This window comes from Papilio xuthus, unplaced genomic scaffold (genome assembly GCF_000836235.2).
Source record: "Papilio xuthus unplaced genomic scaffold, Pxut_1.1 DF828142.1, whole genome shotgun sequence".
Classification (NCBI taxonomy): Eukaryota; Metazoa; Arthropoda; class Insecta; order Lepidoptera; family Papilionidae; genus Papilio; species Papilio xuthus.
In genome coordinates, this window is record NW_013530507.1 from 4,987,671 (window position 1) to 5,007,326 (window position 19,656).

General features: G+C 37.2%; 2 protein-coding genes across 11 annotated transcripts; both read right to left on the reverse strand.

The window, feature by feature from the left end:
* Nucleotides 1–630: 630 nt before the first annotated feature.
* On the reverse strand, nt 631–1,975 carry LOC106114068 (lysM and putative peptidoglycan-binding domain-containing protein 3). 2 transcript variants are annotated; one of them, XM_013307145.1, is made up of 3 exons: nt 1,788–1,975; nt 1,518–1,698; nt 631–1,323 (listed from the first exon to the last, which is right to left on the reverse strand). In XM_013307145.1, the coding sequence occupies exons 1-3, from the start codon at nt 1,796–1,798 to the stop codon at nt 760–762; spliced, it is 756 nt and encodes a 251-aa protein (XP_013162599.1). In that variant the 5' UTR covers nt 1,799–1,975; the 3' UTR covers nt 631–759.
* Nucleotides 1,976–4,453: 2,478 nt separating this feature from the next.
* Nucleotides 4,454–19,529, reverse strand: Dab (DAB adaptor protein). 9 transcript variants are annotated; one of them, XM_013307624.1, is made up of 19 exons: nt 19,331–19,529; nt 17,703–17,808; nt 15,210–15,424; nt 14,000–14,143; nt 13,361–13,507; nt 10,961–11,146; nt 10,504–10,674; nt 9,525–10,103; nt 9,234–9,449; nt 8,648–8,805; nt 8,185–8,278; nt 7,158–8,106; nt 6,885–7,067; nt 6,650–6,755; nt 6,196–6,564; nt 6,003–6,076; nt 5,806–5,887; nt 5,338–5,709; nt 4,454–5,247 (listed from the first exon to the last, which is right to left on the reverse strand). In XM_013307624.1, exons 2-19 carry the CDS (start codon nt 17,770–17,772, stop codon nt 4,863–4,865), a joined length of 4,500 nt encoding a protein of 1,499 aa, XP_013163078.1. In that variant the 5' UTR covers nt 17,773–17,808; nt 19,331–19,529; the 3' UTR covers nt 4,454–4,862. The 9 variants fall into 9 exon arrangements, with proteins under 9 accessions (XP_013163078.1, XP_013163079.1, XP_013163081.1 ...); XM_013307625.1 differs by lacking the exon at nt 19,331–19,529 and adding an exon at nt 17,883–18,215; XM_013307627.1 differs by lacking the exon at nt 19,331–19,529 and adding an exon at nt 17,295–17,410 and having other exon boundaries at nt 17,703–18,215.
* Nucleotides 19,530–19,656: the final 127 nt, after the last annotated feature.

Below are 19,656 nucleotides of genomic sequence, written 5' to 3' on the forward strand. Positions count from 1 at the left end.
CATGGTAAGGCAACATATTTTCTATTAAATTACTCATCTTCACAAATTCCATTCTTTAGTTCCCTTTTTTCACCATCAATGCAACCTATTGTATTATAGACAATTTTAGTCTATAACACAATAGCCTTTGTTATATCAATCAAAGGCATGTATAATATTAATCATTGGGTTATTTTACCATAATAAAATATGTAATTGCATATCACACCACACATTCCAGTAACCTACTAAACGAAAATGTTTATATTCCTGTCACTATACATGGTAATATTATTTTAATTGAGCCATTAGGCAATCATTAATTACAAAATGTGTCCCACAACTTCATCGGTGTGGAATTTGTACCAACAAATTATGTAAAATTTCAATCAATTTACTCAATTTCTTTTTCCATTAGAACCTTCATCAACTCATGCTCAATACAAGAGCTGGCATAATATGTACTACTCTTTCATTCATTTATTTTCATACAATCCACCCATACTTTCTTTGGTCGTCCTATACCTTTGTATATAATACCTATTCAATCTCATTATATTCTTATTTAAGTGATCATCATCTCTAGTTATAACATTTACTTTTGGTAGTGATCAGATTCAGTAATAGGTTTTTTTGAATGAAACCAACAAATCTTATCAATACTTTATAAGAATCAGGTTATCTTATTATATACATACATTGAATGTTAATGTTAAAAAGTTTACTAAAATATATCCACAACTTAAAGCTTTTGATCAGATCAAGTCAAAAATGCAGTCATCATGTGGGATGTAGAGATGTATCTGTGTGCTTGTCTAAATAAAACATGACATATACAAGTGGTATCACAACACCAAGGATCAGCATGCAGCCAACCAAATGAAACCATTTCAATCCAAAGTCAGCACCGTGTGACGTCAACTCCTTTACGACAACTGCCTCCACTGATATCTTTGGTTTATTATTCGGTAACAACTGAGTATCTTCAGATATTGCATCATTTTGTTCAGTATCCATATAAGGTATAACGGATGGGGTCAGTGTACTGTTTAAAATCACAGCATTACAGTCAATAGCACAGTCATTTTCTTTAGAATCTCCTGTTTTAGTGACATCCTTCAAAATTTCACTTGTGAGTCCGTTAACAGAAGCATGTTGCAAGATGTTAGGTATGTTAAGGTTGGGTAGTAATTGCTTTGATGTAGAGGGTACTGGCTGACTCTCCTCTGCCGTTGGTATAAGCTCAGTGAGAACGGAGTATGGTGTCACAGGCACTTTTATTGTCCGTTTAGCAAATATCTCATTATCTTTGTGAATGTGATTGATTCTTTTTAATTCTGAAATCTAACAACAAATTGCTTTTGTAATAGATGGTACATGAATATAAAAGGTTATTGTTGTTGATAGATAATGTTATCTTTATAATCTTCGAGAATTAAGTAAATGATAAACAAACATCTGTGACAAGATAAGTTACTTAAAAAGTGAAAGTGTCAATGCCTCTGATTATATTTAATGTATTATATTATAAATCTTACCGAACAATAAAATCGTAGAGCAATCGCTTGTAGCGTGTCTCCTTCTTGTACTTGAGCTTCAATAAAATGGTCCTGGGGCTTTATCCTGTGCAGTTGAATTTCACTATTGTATGAATCACTTGACCTGTTCATATTTACGTTATGTCCAAGTAATTCATCTCCATTGAGCATTTGGCGACTTCTAAAATTACGAGAAACCAGATTAAACTTTATAATAAGTTTACAATAAAGAACAAAAAGCATTTAATAGCATATCCTACTCCTGCTTACCTTTGTTTCATTTTTTAAAACTACTATAAAGCTAATGATATCTAACATGACCCGATATGAAAAATATTGTACCTTTAGATTCCCAAATAATGATATTATTGTGATAAAATACCATAGAAATCGAGGAAAACAGCTGTTAATTTCTATAGCGAAACATTTATGACAAAGAAAATTTTGACATTTGCCACATTGACAAGATAACTACAACAGATAATATAGGATCCAGATCTATTATAAAGCAAATTATGCTTTTCCAATTCCAACCAAAAAAGTCACTGACTTACCTACAATTTTTAAGATTGTTTGATAATGCAAATTCTCACTTTTTTTTTAAGTTTAAACGATTTCACATAATCAATTAGACATTGTAGTAACAATTGCAGTGCTGGCAAATACGCAGTAACATTTGGCAACACTTGGCTTTGCCTTGAATTGGTTTAAATTATATTATAAACTATTATAGGTGTATTAGATATATTGATAGGCTAAAGATTGATTGGTAGATATATAGCCTAATCAGGGGTATACAAACATGATCGTTTGCAGAAACGTATCGTCAGTCCCACCATATTCAGGGCTCCACTTCATGAATTCATTTGGTTTGATTTGATTTACCTCTATTCTTTGACCTTTGTCATGCAAAAAGAGATGGGTTGATAGTTATATGGTATATTTATGATGTTACAATTTATTAAATTTCGAGTATGTCACACAACAGTAAGGTACAGAACATAGAATACCTTTGGAACTGCGACATAGAGGTGGTAATAATTGCACAATGTCTTTATTTTTCCTCTAGCTACACATTATGTACAAAAAATATTTATTAATATAAAAACTGACTTTATTACAATCACTGGTTTAGGTAACATTAGGTTAATGTGAACATTGAAACTTTTCTTGTTATTTGTGTTTATGAGTCAGAATAAATAATATTTTAATATAAACACACAGTGGACAATATTACAAACATATTATTATGATAAAATAATTCAAGTATAAAGTAAAATAAAACAAAGTAATCGTTTTTAATAAATTAGTTACAAATAAAAAAAAAACAAGTATTGATTTCATGTAATAAAAAATTAAAGCAATTAACGGCAAAATTATAACAAAATAAATATCACAGAAAATTAATTATTTTTTTACAATTGAGTATAATAGATTAATTAGAATAGAGAGATTTTCGCTTGGTGACAGTTGGTTTCGTCTACCGTGATACTTGTATTCATATCATACCATTCGTCTTTTTCTCTTTGAAAAAAAAAACAATGTTAGGAGTAGCTCCAAATAATCAGTTGGGTATTCACTGTTTCTGAATTTTGTGGTTGTTATACACGAAGCATAATATGCATTTTTAGTTTTTTTTCAAAAACTAAAGGAGAGTAGAACATGACGTTAGTATTTTTGTAGCACACTTTTAGATTCGTTGATTGTCAAAAATCTAATATGAAAACAAATGGCGTCGCCACTGATTTAGATTTTCGTTACTTTACAAACTTGATCAAACTGCCTGAAAATATATTAGAACTGAATTAACTATGACGTCAGAACTGTGCATTACTTAAAATGAAGTGTACATTAGCTAATAATATTTACAAAAGCAACAAGATACCGCAACAAATTATTTACAATGATAATTAAATATGTATGTAGCTTTTAAATTTTTTGTGTCCTATAACTAAGTTCGTTACAGCAAACAGGTCACGCAAGAAAAAGTAATTAATATAAACAGTAATTATTATAAAACAGTACATACAATTATGAAATTGTCATTAAATACATTTTTAATTATCTTGAATTATTATTTTATTTGTGGCGAATAGCTAATTGAAGCGAAATAAATTTTGTCATAAATGCATAAATAAATTTCTGGAATTTAAAATATTGATATTATTAATACTAAAAAAAATTGATTTGCCTCAAATTTCTGATCTTACTATAATTGCTTTTGAATATTAAAGTATAAATCTATTGTTACACACAAATAATTTCAAAAATAGAACAAAACGGATATCACACAAAAAACAAAAACAAGAGAATGGTAGGGCGTTGTTTTTTTTTTTATCACAGGTTGGGCTACATTTTTAAATTTTACAATTTGTGCCTTGTCCCATGTTGGACTGCTAAACATGTTATTATGTCTCTATACAAGGTTTTAATACGTTTAGATCTTAATACACAATTTTAGTGAAAGTCGCTGTGAATGGGTAAAAAAAAACAATTATTATTACCTTTTCGCTACTTAGTACAACATTTAAATTATTGATTTATAAAATTGAGTAATAAATAATAAGCAGAATTAGAAAATAATAGAAGTAATCTTGTATAGTTATTTTCAAATATCTTGGATGCTCAAGTCCATCTGCGCGGTGCCCTCCTTCCGCATCCCTGTACGAACTACAACAGAGCAGCGATTCTGAGCTTGAGATTCGCGCCTAGATGTTTGAAAACATCTATACTTATAGTATTATTTTTAAATAACAAAAATGGTAGCCTTAATTTAGACTGTATCTGGCAATATTTTTATAAATTAAATTAATTAATACTATTGTGGTTGTCAAGTGATATTTGATTTTTATTATTATATTATAATGACAGTTTACAAATAGAATAAGATAATAATAATAATATACAATATTGATGTAATTATTATCTAAAAATATAAATATTATTATACTACATAACGAGATCCAAAAGTTATATAACCTAGATAACTGACATATTGTGACGAAAGACCGCGAATACTAAATTATAGGGATGAATAGTATAATATCCAAAGTTTTCTTTTTCAATTTCTCGAAAACTTGATATATTTATCAGTTTTCGTGTACAAGAAGTTTTATTTACTCTTAAGAAATTATTTGGTATCAAACATGGTTCAAATCTCAATTTAATATGCATATTGGCAAGGATTACATGACGCTTATTGAACTTTTCTTGTCAGTAGCAAAGAAATTATCTATTGCACTGTTTACCCACCGTGATATATGAACTAAAGTGCGGTCTACATTTGTTCACTGGTTCAATCATTTGATGGTGCAGCAAAGTTAGGAAGCGGAGATATCAGAGAGTTCACGCATTGTCAAAGCCCTGGAAGTCTCCGGGCCAGTTCTCGCGGCGCGCGACGCGGTCTGAGCCCGTGCAAGCGAAGAATGCGTCCCCTTCGAACGGATCGGATTCCCGTGTGAATATATTAACCGATTCCGATTTTTTAATATCCCGATGCGATTGTGTAGGTTTTGCACGCAGAGGAGGTATGTCACCTTCGTCCTCCTCGGCTATAGAAGCGGTCCGACCTCTCGGCGTCGAAAGTGTCGCGAAGTCATCCTCGAACATGGATCTCGGCGACATCGAGTCGGAGTCGAATCGAAATCGTGTCGCGGGCGAGTCGCCGTCCCGCCGCGCGCTGCTGGCAGACACAGGCGATGCTGTCGTCTCCTCCGGCTCGAATGCGAATCTGAAATTTATAACGTATTCTATGTCATTTTGAAGATTCAAAGTCTGATTAAAAAGTGATAATTAATCTGTTCTTGTACGTCGAACTTACCTCGCCGCCTCTAAGTTTGAATACGGCGTCCTTTTCTTTGCGACGGCTGTAGGCGTGTCCTGGAAGTCGTTGTCAAACGGTGACGTGTGCTCGCGTTCGCGGGGAGAGAAGTCATTGGAGAAGCGGTAGTCCCGCCGAGCACGCTCCTCACGGCGAGCGCGACGCCGGGAGTCACGCGAGTCACGGCCCGACTCGCGCCCCGAGTCGCGCGAATCGCGGCCCGTGTCACGCGAGTCGCGGCCCGAGTCGCGTGGATCGCGGCCTGGGTCACGGGAGTCGCGGGCAGCTTCCCGCGAGTCGCGATCTGATTCACGGCGCGACACGCTACCCGTAGCCGTCCGACGTCCCGGCCAGCCTAGTGTTGATCCATATCTGTCGCATCAAAAATTAGATCGTTTTTCTATGCAATTATTCAAAACAGTTTATTTTGTACAAAGCAAACAACCGATGTAATAAAAAAGTCTTAACCTTCTATCGTTTGGGTCTTCGCTCTGTCTCATTTCTTGTCGTCTTCTTGTCTCCCTCCATCCTAACGATCCGTAGTTCCTTTCTGTAACGGAAATAAATGTGTGTGTATCCGTTCACATATCCATAGATTGAATAGCACCAGAAAAGTAATTATAACTGTAAACCGGCTATGATATAATACATTGATGTGTACTCACCATCTCTCCGCCAGCGCTGCTCCGTCCAGCGAGCCCGCGGTGACGACCGCCCCGAGCCGCACCCGTCACTGTAACTAAAGAGATGTCATATGTTAGGTTAATAACATGCTCAAGTATCATACCAACTATGTTATACACTTTAAGTATACGTTAAAGACTACAAGATTTATTTTACTAATAAATAAGAACATACTCTTCATCCTCGTCATATGAGTGTCGCGTCTTTCTATGTCTATCTCTTTCTTTCTCCCTGTAATCTTTCGTCGGTCTCTCTCTACTCCGTGAATCCCTGTAGTCTCTTTCTCTACTATATGTTCTGTCTCTGTCCCACGTGTCGTCCCTTTCCCTGCTCCTGCGATCCCTCCTGTGTTCCCTATGATCCCGCTCCTTGCTCACATCCCGTCTGTCCCTCCCGCTGCCAGAGTCTCTTCTGTCTCTAGCTGAATCTCTCCCATCTCTACTTATTTCTCTATCTCTTGCTCTATCTCTTTTGTCTCGTACTTTCTCCTTCTCCCGCCCGCTGCCGGAGTCGAGACATTCTCGGGAACCTGAAGAATTTTGCCTGGCCAAAAAAAAAAGTTCAATTGAGTCACATGTTATCACACTAAATATATTTCCTTTTTTTTTGTATACAAAGTGAATAAAACCTTGAATCTCTGTCTCGATGCTTGGAACCTGGCCGCTGCAAACGGCTCACTGAAGGTGGCTCCTCATCCCAGGGGGACACGTCGCGGGATGATGATGACGTTTGCACTAAAAGTAACCGAAAATTGGCATTTAGTCTGATGTGTTTAATGTATTTCTAAGAGCCACAACTATATCCTAAAATCCGTATGCTGTCCGGTATTGCAAGCTCGTATGTGTGTTTGTATGTTTACTGACCTATATGCGTGCGTGTATCATGATGGTGTCTACGGCGCGTGCGTGCGTGCGGCTCGGAGTCGCGGCTGTCGGAGGACCAGGGGGAGGCGGCCGCGCCCAGCACCGCCCAGCGGCCGGCGCGCGCCCCGCCCCCACCCACCACGCCCGCGCCCACAACAACGCCGCGAACACTCCCACACTTTTCTACACAGTAACCAAAATATGGGTTTAAACTAAATGTATAGCGTGTAAAATGAAAATTAACAAAAACATATGTGGTATCTTGGGCCTTACCCTTAGTATCTGGGGAAGATCCGCTGGCGACGTCGCTAATGGAACCCGCAGATAGACGCGGCGGCTGTATATCTCTGACAGGTATAGTCTCCACTGGAGATTCCTTTTTCTCCTCAATTATCTTCTCTTCCTCTCTCTCTTTCACAATAGGACTCTTTCTGAATGCATCTTCCACGTGCGTAAACGACAAAGAGCTATTATCGATGCAATCAAAGAAATCAGAATTGTCAAACCCGTCAGATTTCTCATCCGATTTCTTTCTTTCTTTGGGTACTTCGGGGGGCAATGATTCGAATTCATCTTGAGTTTGTTCTATGATAGTTATTTCACGCAATGCAGCGTATTTGTCGTTAGAATCTTCATGTTTGTGCTCGGCCACGCCGTTGTCCCGGGGAGACACGCTACGTCTCATGTTTTCGTTTATCTGTAAGTTTTTCATTACTGTCTTAATATCCTCTATCTTAGCGTCTATCGATGGTTTAGGACTGACGGAATTTCTAAACATATTAAACGAATCCAATGTCAATTCATCGAGAGTTTTAAGAGGGCTTTTAGCTGGTTCTTTTTTTATATCCTCTAATGCTTGATCAGTTTGCAACAGATCATCAATTCCTGTTTTTTCATCTTTTCCATCAATTTCCATCTGATTAGCTTCATTATCGACGGGGTCTAGAATAGATTTAGCCTTTAGTTCCTGCGCTTGTATCTCTCTGAACACTGCATATCTGTCGTATGACGGATTTGCTTTTTTTTCGAAGTCGTCAAAGTTAGCGACAAATGTCTCAGTGGATTCTGGAGGTGCAAAATCGTCTTCGAACTGAGGCTTAAACTCTGCAGCTATCGAAGTTAGGGATAAGACAGGTTTATCTGCGGACGGCGCTGATGGGGTTGGAATTAAAGACACTGATTTCTCTTTCTCCACTCGTATTGATGGATCTACATGGATATGCTGAAAGATTAAACTTTTTTTATTTTTTTTCCGTGTTATTTTTAGTTAACTTATAAAGATATGTTTATTATTGCTTACCGCTCTTTCATTATCCGCTGCTAAATATGAACGAAGGTAATCTGTGAGTTGTGGCAAAGTCATGGAGGAGAGCGTGGCGGCTGGTACACGAAGTCTGAAAGGTGACATCATTAGAGTAAGTACCGTATTGAAAAACTCGCCTAAGTTATAAAACAGAAACCTTAAAAATTGACAGCCATGTTTAAAAGTCAACATGACTTTGTAATTAGTAGAAAAACTGTAAGCACTGATTAGCTGGCGCTAGCGTCATGAGTGGGTAGTCTGTGAGAGCAGTGTCAATTTGTCAAACTTTTTAAATATTTCGAGTGAAATTTGAAGGAAATCGTTGTTATATTTTTTTTATATCTGTAGTATATTCAGTCATGACCAAAAGGCACTATTTCTACCGATTGTCGCGTTTGAAAGGCGTGTGGTAGAGAGATATCGAGGTATGAGTTGTGTGGAGGTATGAGGTTGGCGGTACCTGGCGGCGAGGTCGTCCATGGAGCAGGTGAGGAGCTGGCTGAGCGTGATGTCGAAGCGGCGCGCGGCGGGGAGCGGCGGCGGCGCCGGCGTCAGGTACTCGTCCTCGCTGCTGTTGGTCGCCGCTGACGACAGCCGCGGCTTCGTGCTGCGGTCCGCCTGCACACACAAACATTACAGTAGCCTGCCACCTTTAACAACCTTGGAAACTATCGAACTTTTTGTCAAACTTAAGATTTACACTATCACTTAATGTTACAAACACATATTAGATTGAGAAAAATAACGTCTTTCCTCGCCCTGACGCGACTACCAAGCGTTGTTTATACGATTCCGACTTGTGTCTGAGTGAATCTATACTCTTATAATAATAGACATAATGTTCTTAAGGTCTTTACGCTTTGATAGCTCTTTATTTGCAGAGCGGATATAATGAGATCGTATTACATTTGACGATCGTATGACACAAGTGCTGGGTCATACAGATGATAAAAAACAACACTAAACATTAAAAAATCCATGGAATTTATTATGACAACTTTTAATTAAACTCAAAAGTAAAAAATTATATATTTGAAAGGAGATACCATAGGTTCTCTTTTCCGTGCGGGGCGGGGCAGGGGCGGGCCGGTCTCGGAGTCCTCTGCGTCGAGGTCGTGTTCGTGTGGCGGGCGCGGCGGCGGCCGGCTCAGGCACACCTCCACCATCTTCTTGGGCGGCAGCGGTGGAGGCGGAGAGGGGTTCTCCGCCGTTAGCTTCGAGCTTGGCTGCGGCCGCTGACGTACCGCGCTCGTATCCGTTGCCTGGAAACGTTTTAATATTTCGTAAGAGTACATTCACACGACAAATCAGGAGTAAACGATGAAGCCTCGACGAACCTGTCTCTGCAGCCGCGGCGACTTGGGCGTCGGTTCGGGTGGCAGCGTCACCTGCAGCGGACCGTTGAACACGTTCTTCGCCGGTTGGGCGGCCTCCCTCTCCATGGCGATCTCCCTAATCAACTTCTGCTTGGTCTCGTCGATGATCAGCAAGCTCGGATTCGGGAACTCCTGCATGCTCGTGAAGGGGTCATCTTTGAAAGTATCCGAAAAGGGATCTGTGCTATCAAAGGGATCGGTCTCCGCGAAGGGGTCGGACGTGAAAAAGGCCCCGGAAAAGGCGGGCGGCTGTGCGGGCTTGGCGATCGCGACCGAGCCGCCCGATTGTCGCGTCAGTGACGTCATCGTGGTGGGGGGGCCGTAGCCCTCGGCCTTGGCCTCGCTCGTCACCGGCACTATATCGGATAGGAGCGAGTGCGACGGTACGAGGTCTTTGAGCACTTTCTTTGGCGGATTTTTGAGCTCCTGAAAGAAGAGTTTTTTGTCAACGTAAGGTTTACTCCGGCCGGTGCCGAGTGGGTCTAGTTCGGTGAATACGTCGTAAGTGATCGAGGTGGCCGACGTTGCGGGCTGGGTCACCTGTAACACAGGTATTCTCATGACAATAACCGGCGCTGCTCTGCCGCTCGCTCACACTTTGTTAGTACTACGACGCCAGCAACGGGGACGTGGCATGCTTGCAGACGGAAGCGACCGGGGGAGTGTTGGGGCTAAGTTAGTCACATAAGGCGGTTGACGTTCACTACGGAAAGCACAGAGTTCTAGAACGGTTCTAAACATATTGAAACATAGATCGAACAGTGATCAAGTCGTGTGGAACATAACAGTGCACTGGACTAAACTACGGACGGACAAATTGACATATCATGCAGCAGACATCATCCCATAGGAATAAATAGACACACTTTGGGAATTCCATGTATTTATTTATTCCATACACATATACTACACGAGTAGATTGATAGTATATGTTACTTACTGGTGGGTCGGGCAGGTTGTCGACGAGGGAGGCGGACTTGGGTTCGAAGTCACCGACGACGGCGCTCAGGTCGAAGGACATAGTGGAAGGCTTGTTGGGGCTGAAGGCGGCTCTGGCGGGCGTGCTGCGGCCGCGGCTGCTCGCACCCGGCGGAGGCGGCAGCAGACCCTTCTGGAATACAACCATAACACATCGACTCATTGCCACACTGATTTCATTTGAAAAAATTTACATTGAACGACAATTTAAAGTCTGAGTGCACCAAAAAGTGAGTACTTTTCATTATTATTTTCAGTTACTAGGGATTCGCAGTACGAAGTAATAAGTAGAAAGTTGTGAAGCGTATAAAAACTAGAACTAAATGTAATACAATTTATAGTAAACTAACTTTAAACAGATTTCTTTTGACATATTGGTTGTTATATTTTAGTTCATCACTGGCATGTTCCCAACTTACCGGCGAAGGTGCCAAGAAGGAGTCGCCGAAGGGGTCAGTGGAGGGGGTGAGGCCCTCGACCTGTGTCAAACCTCGCCGCAGCGAGCATAGCTCTTGTTCAAGGTCGACCAGCTCCGCTACACCACCCTCCGCCCCGCTCTCACTCCCTTTGGTCGCACCACTCGTCTCCCCCGCTGATGATACACTCTGAAAATATTACATCAAATTATTAACCAAATAGAATTATAAAAATGAGGTGTTATATAGGCCTGCTTTAGATCGCTGGACTGGAAAAATGTAAAACGAGCATACGAACATCTAAGCTCGAGAAAACCGATATTTATGTTTAATACATTGTCAAAGACATAATACAATTGTTTAATACTAATATTATAGTTTATAAAACATCACGCCACGACCCATAGGAGTGTAGTAAAAATAAATGCTTCAATTAATAGTGTTTATATAGTAACTACAGCATATTGCAGTTTACGCCTACTATGTGTACAGTTAGCTGCATAAATATGTAAACATTTACAAAAATTAACAAATTTGTATACGCTTTATGTTAAAAATATACACACAAGTATCCGTTCGTATACATCCGACAATTAATACATCTTAGTGATGAATACGTGCAAACATATTTTTGAAATATGAGGCATAAACAAGTTTCTAAATACAAATATATATTTATTAATGCAGCTGACTGTACATTTTGTAATTACAAATTATTTTATTGAACCGAAGCATGAACACATGGTGCGTCGAACATAAGAGCGGGATAAGGACAGGGAGGAAGATGATAATGAAAATAGTCATTATTTTCGTGAATAAAATCGTGTGAAAACACACTATTTGAATACTGCAACATGCACTGTTAAAACAATGTAACTGCTCACGTAAATAAATGTGAGAATTTATCGATTGATTTATACAACTTGGCATATTAATATCAGCAAATTAATATGAAGAGTATTTTGAAAACACCACCCAGTACTTTTACCCCACTTTACAGTTTGTGGAACACTTTACTAAGAATCTATTGCTTTTTTAGACTTGGACTTTGGCACAGTAATATCAATTTATTTCTAGATGTGTCGAAACTGTTATTAAAATTTTTGTAATTAATACTATACTTGTATGAGGATAGTCCGACACGAGCTCTCTCATTTTTTTAAAGAAAATTCGTTTAATTTTCTTCTCATAATATACTACAAAAAGACAACCAGAATTATTTAAAAGTTAAGCGTTCAATAAACTCGATTTGATTTGAAATTTTATTTTCTTAAAAACAAATTTAGTAGATCTCACCTTATCTCGACTAAAAAATGAAAACTTCGGCGATTGAAGCAACCTTTTTCTGGACATGTTCTATATATTTCACTGTATCACAGACAACGTCACTCACACCACACGTCGGCAAAATGATAGCTTGCTGTTTAATGTATTGACACTCATCATCCCACCATCCGTACAAACAAATTCCTCTAAACCGTTGTCATACTGCTCCCAATACTGTGACGCGACTCAAACACTACAATGTCGAACGTTTCCCTTACGTCATCGTACATCGCCGGTCGGCGCTTGCGTGTAAAATCAAATAGTTTCATTGCCAGCGGTCAATGGAACGAAAACGATTCGAAAACTTCTCAAACTTTGACAAGCAAAATATGATATCATCGGGAAATCTGATGCTAAAGAATATGTTCTATCGTCGTTATTAACTACTCTATATATTTCTGCTGAGTAATAAATCGATTATTATATTACAATACATATATTTTTACCTATAAATTTACAGTTTTCATAGTCTCTCAGGACTATAGAACTCAACTAGGCAAATACTTCTATGGAGTCCTAGGCTAGGTGTGTATTTTTAATTTAGTTACTTGACTGTGGACCTGAGACCAAATTCTCAGTGTAAAACATATTGTTATCTCTATTTTGTCAAAGATAAAGACAAGGATGAATATGTTTTATACAGAGATTTTTGTCTTAAAAACCCACGGTTAGAAGTGTCCTGCAGAAGTTATTGTGACGTTACAAACCATTGGATTGGGTGTATTGGATACAGTCAAAACCTATTATAACATCAGCGAAAGGACTTGTACAGATCAGTCGCAATATCCGATTGTTTTTTAAACCGATATTGTTTAAAAACAACTATCTGTCGACCGCGACTCCGTCCGCGCGTAATTAAAAAAGAACTTAAAAAGTCTATGCGTTCTTTCAGACTATGTTCTATATGTATGCCAAATTTCATCAAGATCCGTTGAGCTATTCCGAAAATACCAGCAAGCAAACATCTATCCATCGAACCACCTAAACATTCGCATTTATAATATTAGATTCAGTTGGGACCTACATATTTTATTTTAAAAACCGATCTGTTTTGTTGTCAGAATTGTAAATACATACCTTAACTTTAGCCTCTGTAGCTGTACTTGTATGTCTAAGAAGACTATTTGTGACAGATTTTCCTTCGAGCTGTTGTTTCGCCATTTCCACTTCTTTTTTCTTAAGTTCAAACACAACTTGGAATAGATCCCTCATAGCTATAACTACCTGTCAGCACACTCAATATGTCAATAACATTCAATATATTTAAATAACGAACGCAGTTATATTTATATACTTGTTAATATTATATAATCTATATTTATAAAATAAAAATTTTATCTATTATATAATAACATACAATTTAATTTGTCAACGCAAAATAGACTTGGTCGTAGTCTCACAGTAAAGTTTTTTCTTTCTTTTTTTTAAATTATTTGGTTTTGTATCACTTTATTTTTCGACAAGTAATTTTAGCTTTTAAATTAAAAGCCTAACTCTACAGTTGTGTTTTCTTAGGGCCCCTACACACTAGATTTTTAATCGGTGTAATGTGCGCACCTCCATACATGCTCAAAGCGCACGATCAAACTATCGAACGACTAAAAGTCTAGTGTGTGGGGACTCTTAATGTAGAATATAATTACACAACCAAGCTAATATTTGAAATAATATGCTGGGTTTAGTTACTTTTTGAATTTTAATTACATGACAACTTACTTGACTAGCTGCTTTATCAGTCTTGATACCGAAGAACCGATGTCCTGTGTCAGGGGACCCAAAAATGTAACCAAATGCTCGGGAGTCCGTCATGTCTTGAGCTATGAATGATATTTTGTGTACCGGATGATGATACAAGGAATCCTGGAAAAAATATTGTGCTAAATAAACTTGTTGTTAACACATTCAGTGCTACATGTAAAATCGCAAGGGTAGTTCGGTGGCATTGAAAGTGTTGATAAGAAAACCCCGAAAAATACCAGTAAAAAACAATTTCTATCCTGTCAGTCAGTAAATTGTTTTAGTTTCATTTCAAATAAAATAAAAAGTTTAAAAACTTTGAAACGCTGCTGACGTATCCTATTCTATAAAGTTAGCAAGTCCGTGAAATATTTGTGTACTTATTAGCAAAGTTGAATGAAGTTTGGAAGGTTACGAGGTCGAGACGAAATTATATATGATACAACGGCTGGTAATAACGATCATTGCTGATTTCACCATACACATCTTATTATCTCATTCTGTTTTTTAAAAAAAACCGTTGGCCGGATAACAAAACAAAAGAATGAGAATAATTTATGAAGGGCAAATGATCTTATTTCCGTATTCATCGTACATTATGCACTGAAGAGATGCGACGTACTTAGTAGCTCCAAAGTTCATGAATATCCTTGTCGCCTTGACGCCGGCCACCGACCGGGGTCAACCGTGTTCTTTATTTATCACACAAATAAAGAACTATATAAATATGGTAAAGAAATCGTTTCTTCTCCAGTTAAATCTATTAAAACGATTTAAAAATAAATTGTATTGAGTTCGTATCTCGATATCGTTGATGGAAACCACCTTCAGCCGACATTAAGATGTTTCGCAACTGTTCGTTTTTCAAAGCCGAGACAGTGCAAGCTGCATTACTTGCTCTAATCACCGGTGATTTTCTAAAAAAGACCAACAAGGCCTGTAGCGCACTGCTGTGAAAACTAATCGGAACCAAAGCGAAACGTAACATTAAAATGCAGCGAAAATGTAACATATAGTTTTCTCCATACATTCAGTTTGGACTAAGCCTGTGCTAAATAATTGGAGCGGGGATCAAAAAATCCCCACTCCAATTATTTCAAAGATTTCATTTCCTCTCAGTTCCGCTTTTGTGGCGTTCTAGACACTAAGAAAAACTGAAATGTCCTTTTCACTTAGCAAGTAAACTTACCCCAGTTTTATCATCGCGCAATCTCAGTCCGTCAATGGCGACATGGACCTGTATCCTCTGTTTGTGTTCTCCGGCAGCGCGGATGGCCATCTTGAGGTCGGCCAGCGCCTCTTGGCACATCCTGTCTCCGCGCGCCTCTGGCACCTCCAACACGCCGATCAGCTTCGCGCGGAACGACACGCCCTCGCCCAGGAACCGGCCGGGCTCGTTCTTGTCTATGGCAAAATTATTCTAAATACAATGACTTGACATGACTCTGAGTGTGGTTAAGTACAATTAAAACAGTAGGGGTGTTTTAATCATACTATATTTCTGAATAATTTACGTAGTAATATTAACATAATATTATCGTTAATCAATATAATTAGGTGTCATAAAACATCTTAGAAAAAGATGAATATTTTTAAAATAAATTATAGGTTATTTTAACACTACAATAGTTAAAAGTACTTGAAAAATATTTCCATTATAAATTATAAAGAAATAAAGAATCAAATAAGAAATTCATTAAATTCTTTCTATTGCTTCGATTAATTATTAGAATTTAAATTGTATACCACAAATTATTTTACGATAATTTATACTGTGTGAAAAAAACATAGCGACATATGTTAGTATGTTAGGAGAAAAAGTTAATTAATTAATAAATATAATGAAATGAGAGTAATAAAATATTTATTTGTATGAATGACACATACAAAACACAAAAACACGTGTACATGAAAAAGCATTCTGAATAGGAAAAAAGCACTGGAATAAGCCAAGCATAAAGACATACAATATTTGATATATTTAATTAAAAAAAAACAGTTACAATAACAATACCTTTGCTGAGAAGGCATTTAGATTCTGTTTTTTTAGGTGTCATTTTTTTCTCTTAATTCTAAACACTCACATCGTGAAACCGACCGTAACGGAGTGATGTGCGAAATAAAACTGAGCAAGGTATGTCCTATTTTGGTTCCTATTTACGGTGCATCATTGCCGCTTTAATTGAATATCCTGTTTTTAAATTTAGTATCTCCTGAGCTGGGGAACGATCCGGCAACCGTTTTGTAACACCCGTGACCTTTTGTTTTAAAGACTACAATTGATCCTTTAATGTAAGGACAATATCAGAAAAACAGAGTAGACAGAGAGACGACAAGATGAAGGAGCTTCCTAGCTTCTCGTGCTTTTACTTCAATAATAAAATCATATTAACACGCTCACTGCAACCGACTCGCCAGGCGTCATCTCTTTCATACGGAATAAATCGTATCATGCAACGTGTTACAGTTTACAGATTAGAATAATAATAATGCCACGTTATGTTATTACAATATCCTTAGAATATCACATATATTAAATCACCGAGTTAGAAAAATAAAGTTCCTTTTTTTTAAATATTGCTGTAGACTGTGCAAAAGTACCCTCGATGTAACCTGTTCAATACGAGGCGAAAAAATCCATAGAAAGAGTGTCCATATTTTGGGAATCAATACGAATCTAATGTGGCTTAAGTCGGTCGAGGCGTTTAGGATACAATATCGTTTTCTTGTAATCCCTTTAACCTACGAACATAAGCTCTAAAAGGCTTGACTTTGAGCGAATTATTGAACCAAAACTAGGAACATTTTAAATTATTTTGTCATATTTTAATCAAGACAATTGTTTGGTTTGTATGGTAGATAGTTACAAATATTAAAACATGTCGTTTGTATAACAGATAAGAGATCAAATAAAGATAAAATTTGGAAAACAAATAATGTTTATTATCACTGTGCCGCGTGAACGGTTTCGGCTCTACTATCATTTATCAGGCTTTTCAATTATGGTGCTTTGTCCACATTTACTGTGGACTATCAGAGAAAAGGTCGACGACCGAAATGATCACCGAGGCCGGACCACGGAGATAAACAAGCATCATACATTAAGACAATAAAATACCTCCTACGTTCATACAAATACTTCATTGTACTTTTGATATACACTCACACACTTACAATTTCAGATATATACAAAACTACAATACATTGTTATATACATGTTATTGAAATGCATATATAAGCGAACAGATGCTCTACGTGAAGGCGATGTACTCACCGAACTGCCGCAAGAGATGCTGGAAATGACACACCTGCATTATTCGATGTACAATCCTATTTACAAAGTGGCGCCCACCGCACGGCACCGCCGCCCCGGGCCTCACAACACACCCTCTGTCCAAAACACCACTAATTATGACATGGCTCTAGCTCGGTCCATCCCCGCGCTGGTTAGCGACAACGACTGGACGTTACGAGGCTAATGTTGCAGCCGAAACATGCACACAACAGAAATTAAATTGCAAATCAAAGGAAAAAAATATAAATAATTCAAAAGCTGGGATTCGTCAACGCATTTATTACATTTAGCTCTAACTAAGAACACCTCATGACCAAGGTAAAATGATGTGAAATATATGAAAACCGTTGAAAGTGAAAATAGCACATCGTAATAGTACGGACTCACATTTACAAGGGCTGGTTTTCTTACGGAGGGTTTGCATTGGAAAGTCAGTCGGTAACTTGTGATTGAACATCGGAAAGTCGACGTCGTTATCGTCGCGTCGATATCACTGAAATATAAAATAAGATCGTACACTGCACATGGCCGTGGTTCTGCACGTACGAACGCTGTCAGAAGACGTACGAAACATTCGATCTTCACGAATTATTGATTTTCAGTGCGCCGTACTAGCCACCCTAGGAACGTTCACGTAACGATTTACATTTCATTGAGATTGAACATTGTAACAATGTCCTCGTTAACGATGTTAATTATTAGCTAGTTGGTTACGTATTACATTTACAATTGTTTCTGTGGGTACAGGAGCACAAGGCACCGGGCGCACGGCCGGCACATGGGCACTAGGCGAGCAGACACGCACACAGGCGCGCGCATCGCCTCTTTCAAGAGGGGTGACCGCACACACGCGCAACTCACGAACCCTTAATCAATATTCGCCCTCGAACACTAGTTTATGCCATTTTTTGTTACTACGAGAATGAAACTGCGTCTTTTAGGTGTACTTTCGAAATTGCAGTCTCCAGACATTAATTACGTAATATGATTATTTGACAAAAGATTCATACAATAATGTAGAGATACAAACTCATTGACTGCTAGAATATGTACTCGATAATTTAGTACATATATAAACTGACTAGTATAATATGACTATTTTATGTTCTTTTAATTATATTACCAGCATAATAATTATATACTTATTATATATGCTGTAAGGTGACTGGATTTTTTATAAAAAAAACATTTTTAAATTTAGGTTGGTAGACATTGTGGTACCAACCAGGATATTCATCTGATGCAAAATTATTACTAGTGAGTTCAGGTCTATAGATGTATGTATGTATGTTTGGATCATATGTAATTCTGTGACATACATGGGAATTGGTGAATGGAAACTTGAAACTATATATATTCATTTTCTTTATTATTATATAAGGTTCCAATTAAAAAAAAATCTTTGTTATTTATTCCACTTATCATTTTTCCTAGAAAAATAAAGGTATGTTGGAGTTGACATGAAACGGAAAAAAAAGAAATATTTTGGTCTTATCAATTCACAGATAACATTTTCTTATTAAAACCTTTTCAATAAGACAATGCCTTGTGATGTGTATTTTTAACAGTTAATATATACAGTTAAGGCCCACAACCACATTAAGGACGTTTATATATTTATATTGTTTCATCATAAATATTTATAAAGAAAATAATTATTTATTTTCATAAAGAAAAACACAAAAACCTTACCTAAATTACCTTACCATATGTTTGACTAAATAAAATTTTATAACTTATAAAGTTGATTTTTACATTTAATTTACATACAAAGAACAAAGTTAAGGATATTTGAGTAATTGGGAATCATTGAATAAAAGAAAGTGAGTGTAAATAGAATGAACATCAAGACTTTTCTTGTATTTTTATAAAACGTGGAGAATAATAAACAAAGGAAGACTATGAATTATCTTCAATGCTACAAACAAACCTGGTCTTGAACTTGATTCTTTGCCTTGAGATAACTTATATATAAACGTACTTATTAAATATTTAAGAATTATTTAGTATCGTACCTGTTTTAAAATTCATCACTATTTATTAAATTACTCAAAGGTATTCATTTACACTTCTCACAAATAAATCAAAAGTGTTTCAGTTTTGTATCGTTAAATCGGTCACTGAATAAACAAGCCTATCACTGAGTGTTTCTATTAATTTTTAAATAATTGATGTGAATTTACTGTATATAACATAATAACACGTAAAATATTGTTTCTGAGCGATTGTTGTATTTAATCATTAAGTAATAAATATATGAATAAGCGTACAACTTTACACTCTATTGCTTCAAAATATATTTGATTTGTTTAACTTTGTTTGACTTAACTGACGTTGACAG

What these genes read in the sequence shown, in the direction of transcription:
- LOC106114068 (XM_013307145.1), bottom strand. An exon ending in CTCTACGATTTTATTGTTCG is followed by an intron (nt 1,324 to 1,517) that starts GTAAGATTTATA and finishes ATTTGTTGTTAG; the next exon opens with ATTTCAGAATTAAAAAGAAT.
- Dab (XM_013307624.1), bottom strand. Translation starts at nt 17,772, where the DNA reads ATGTTCAATCACAAGTTACCGACTGACTTTCCAATGCAAACCCTCCGT. An exon ending in CGCCGCGGCTGCAGAGACAG is followed by an intron (nt 9,450 to 9,524) that starts GTTCGTCGAGGC and finishes AAACGTTTCCAG; the next exon opens with GCAACGGATACGAGCGCGGT. An exon ending in CATCGAGACAGAGATTCAAG is followed by an intron (nt 6,565 to 6,649) that starts GTTTTATTCACT and finishes TTTTTTGGCCAG; the next exon opens with GCAAAATTCTTCAGGTTCCC.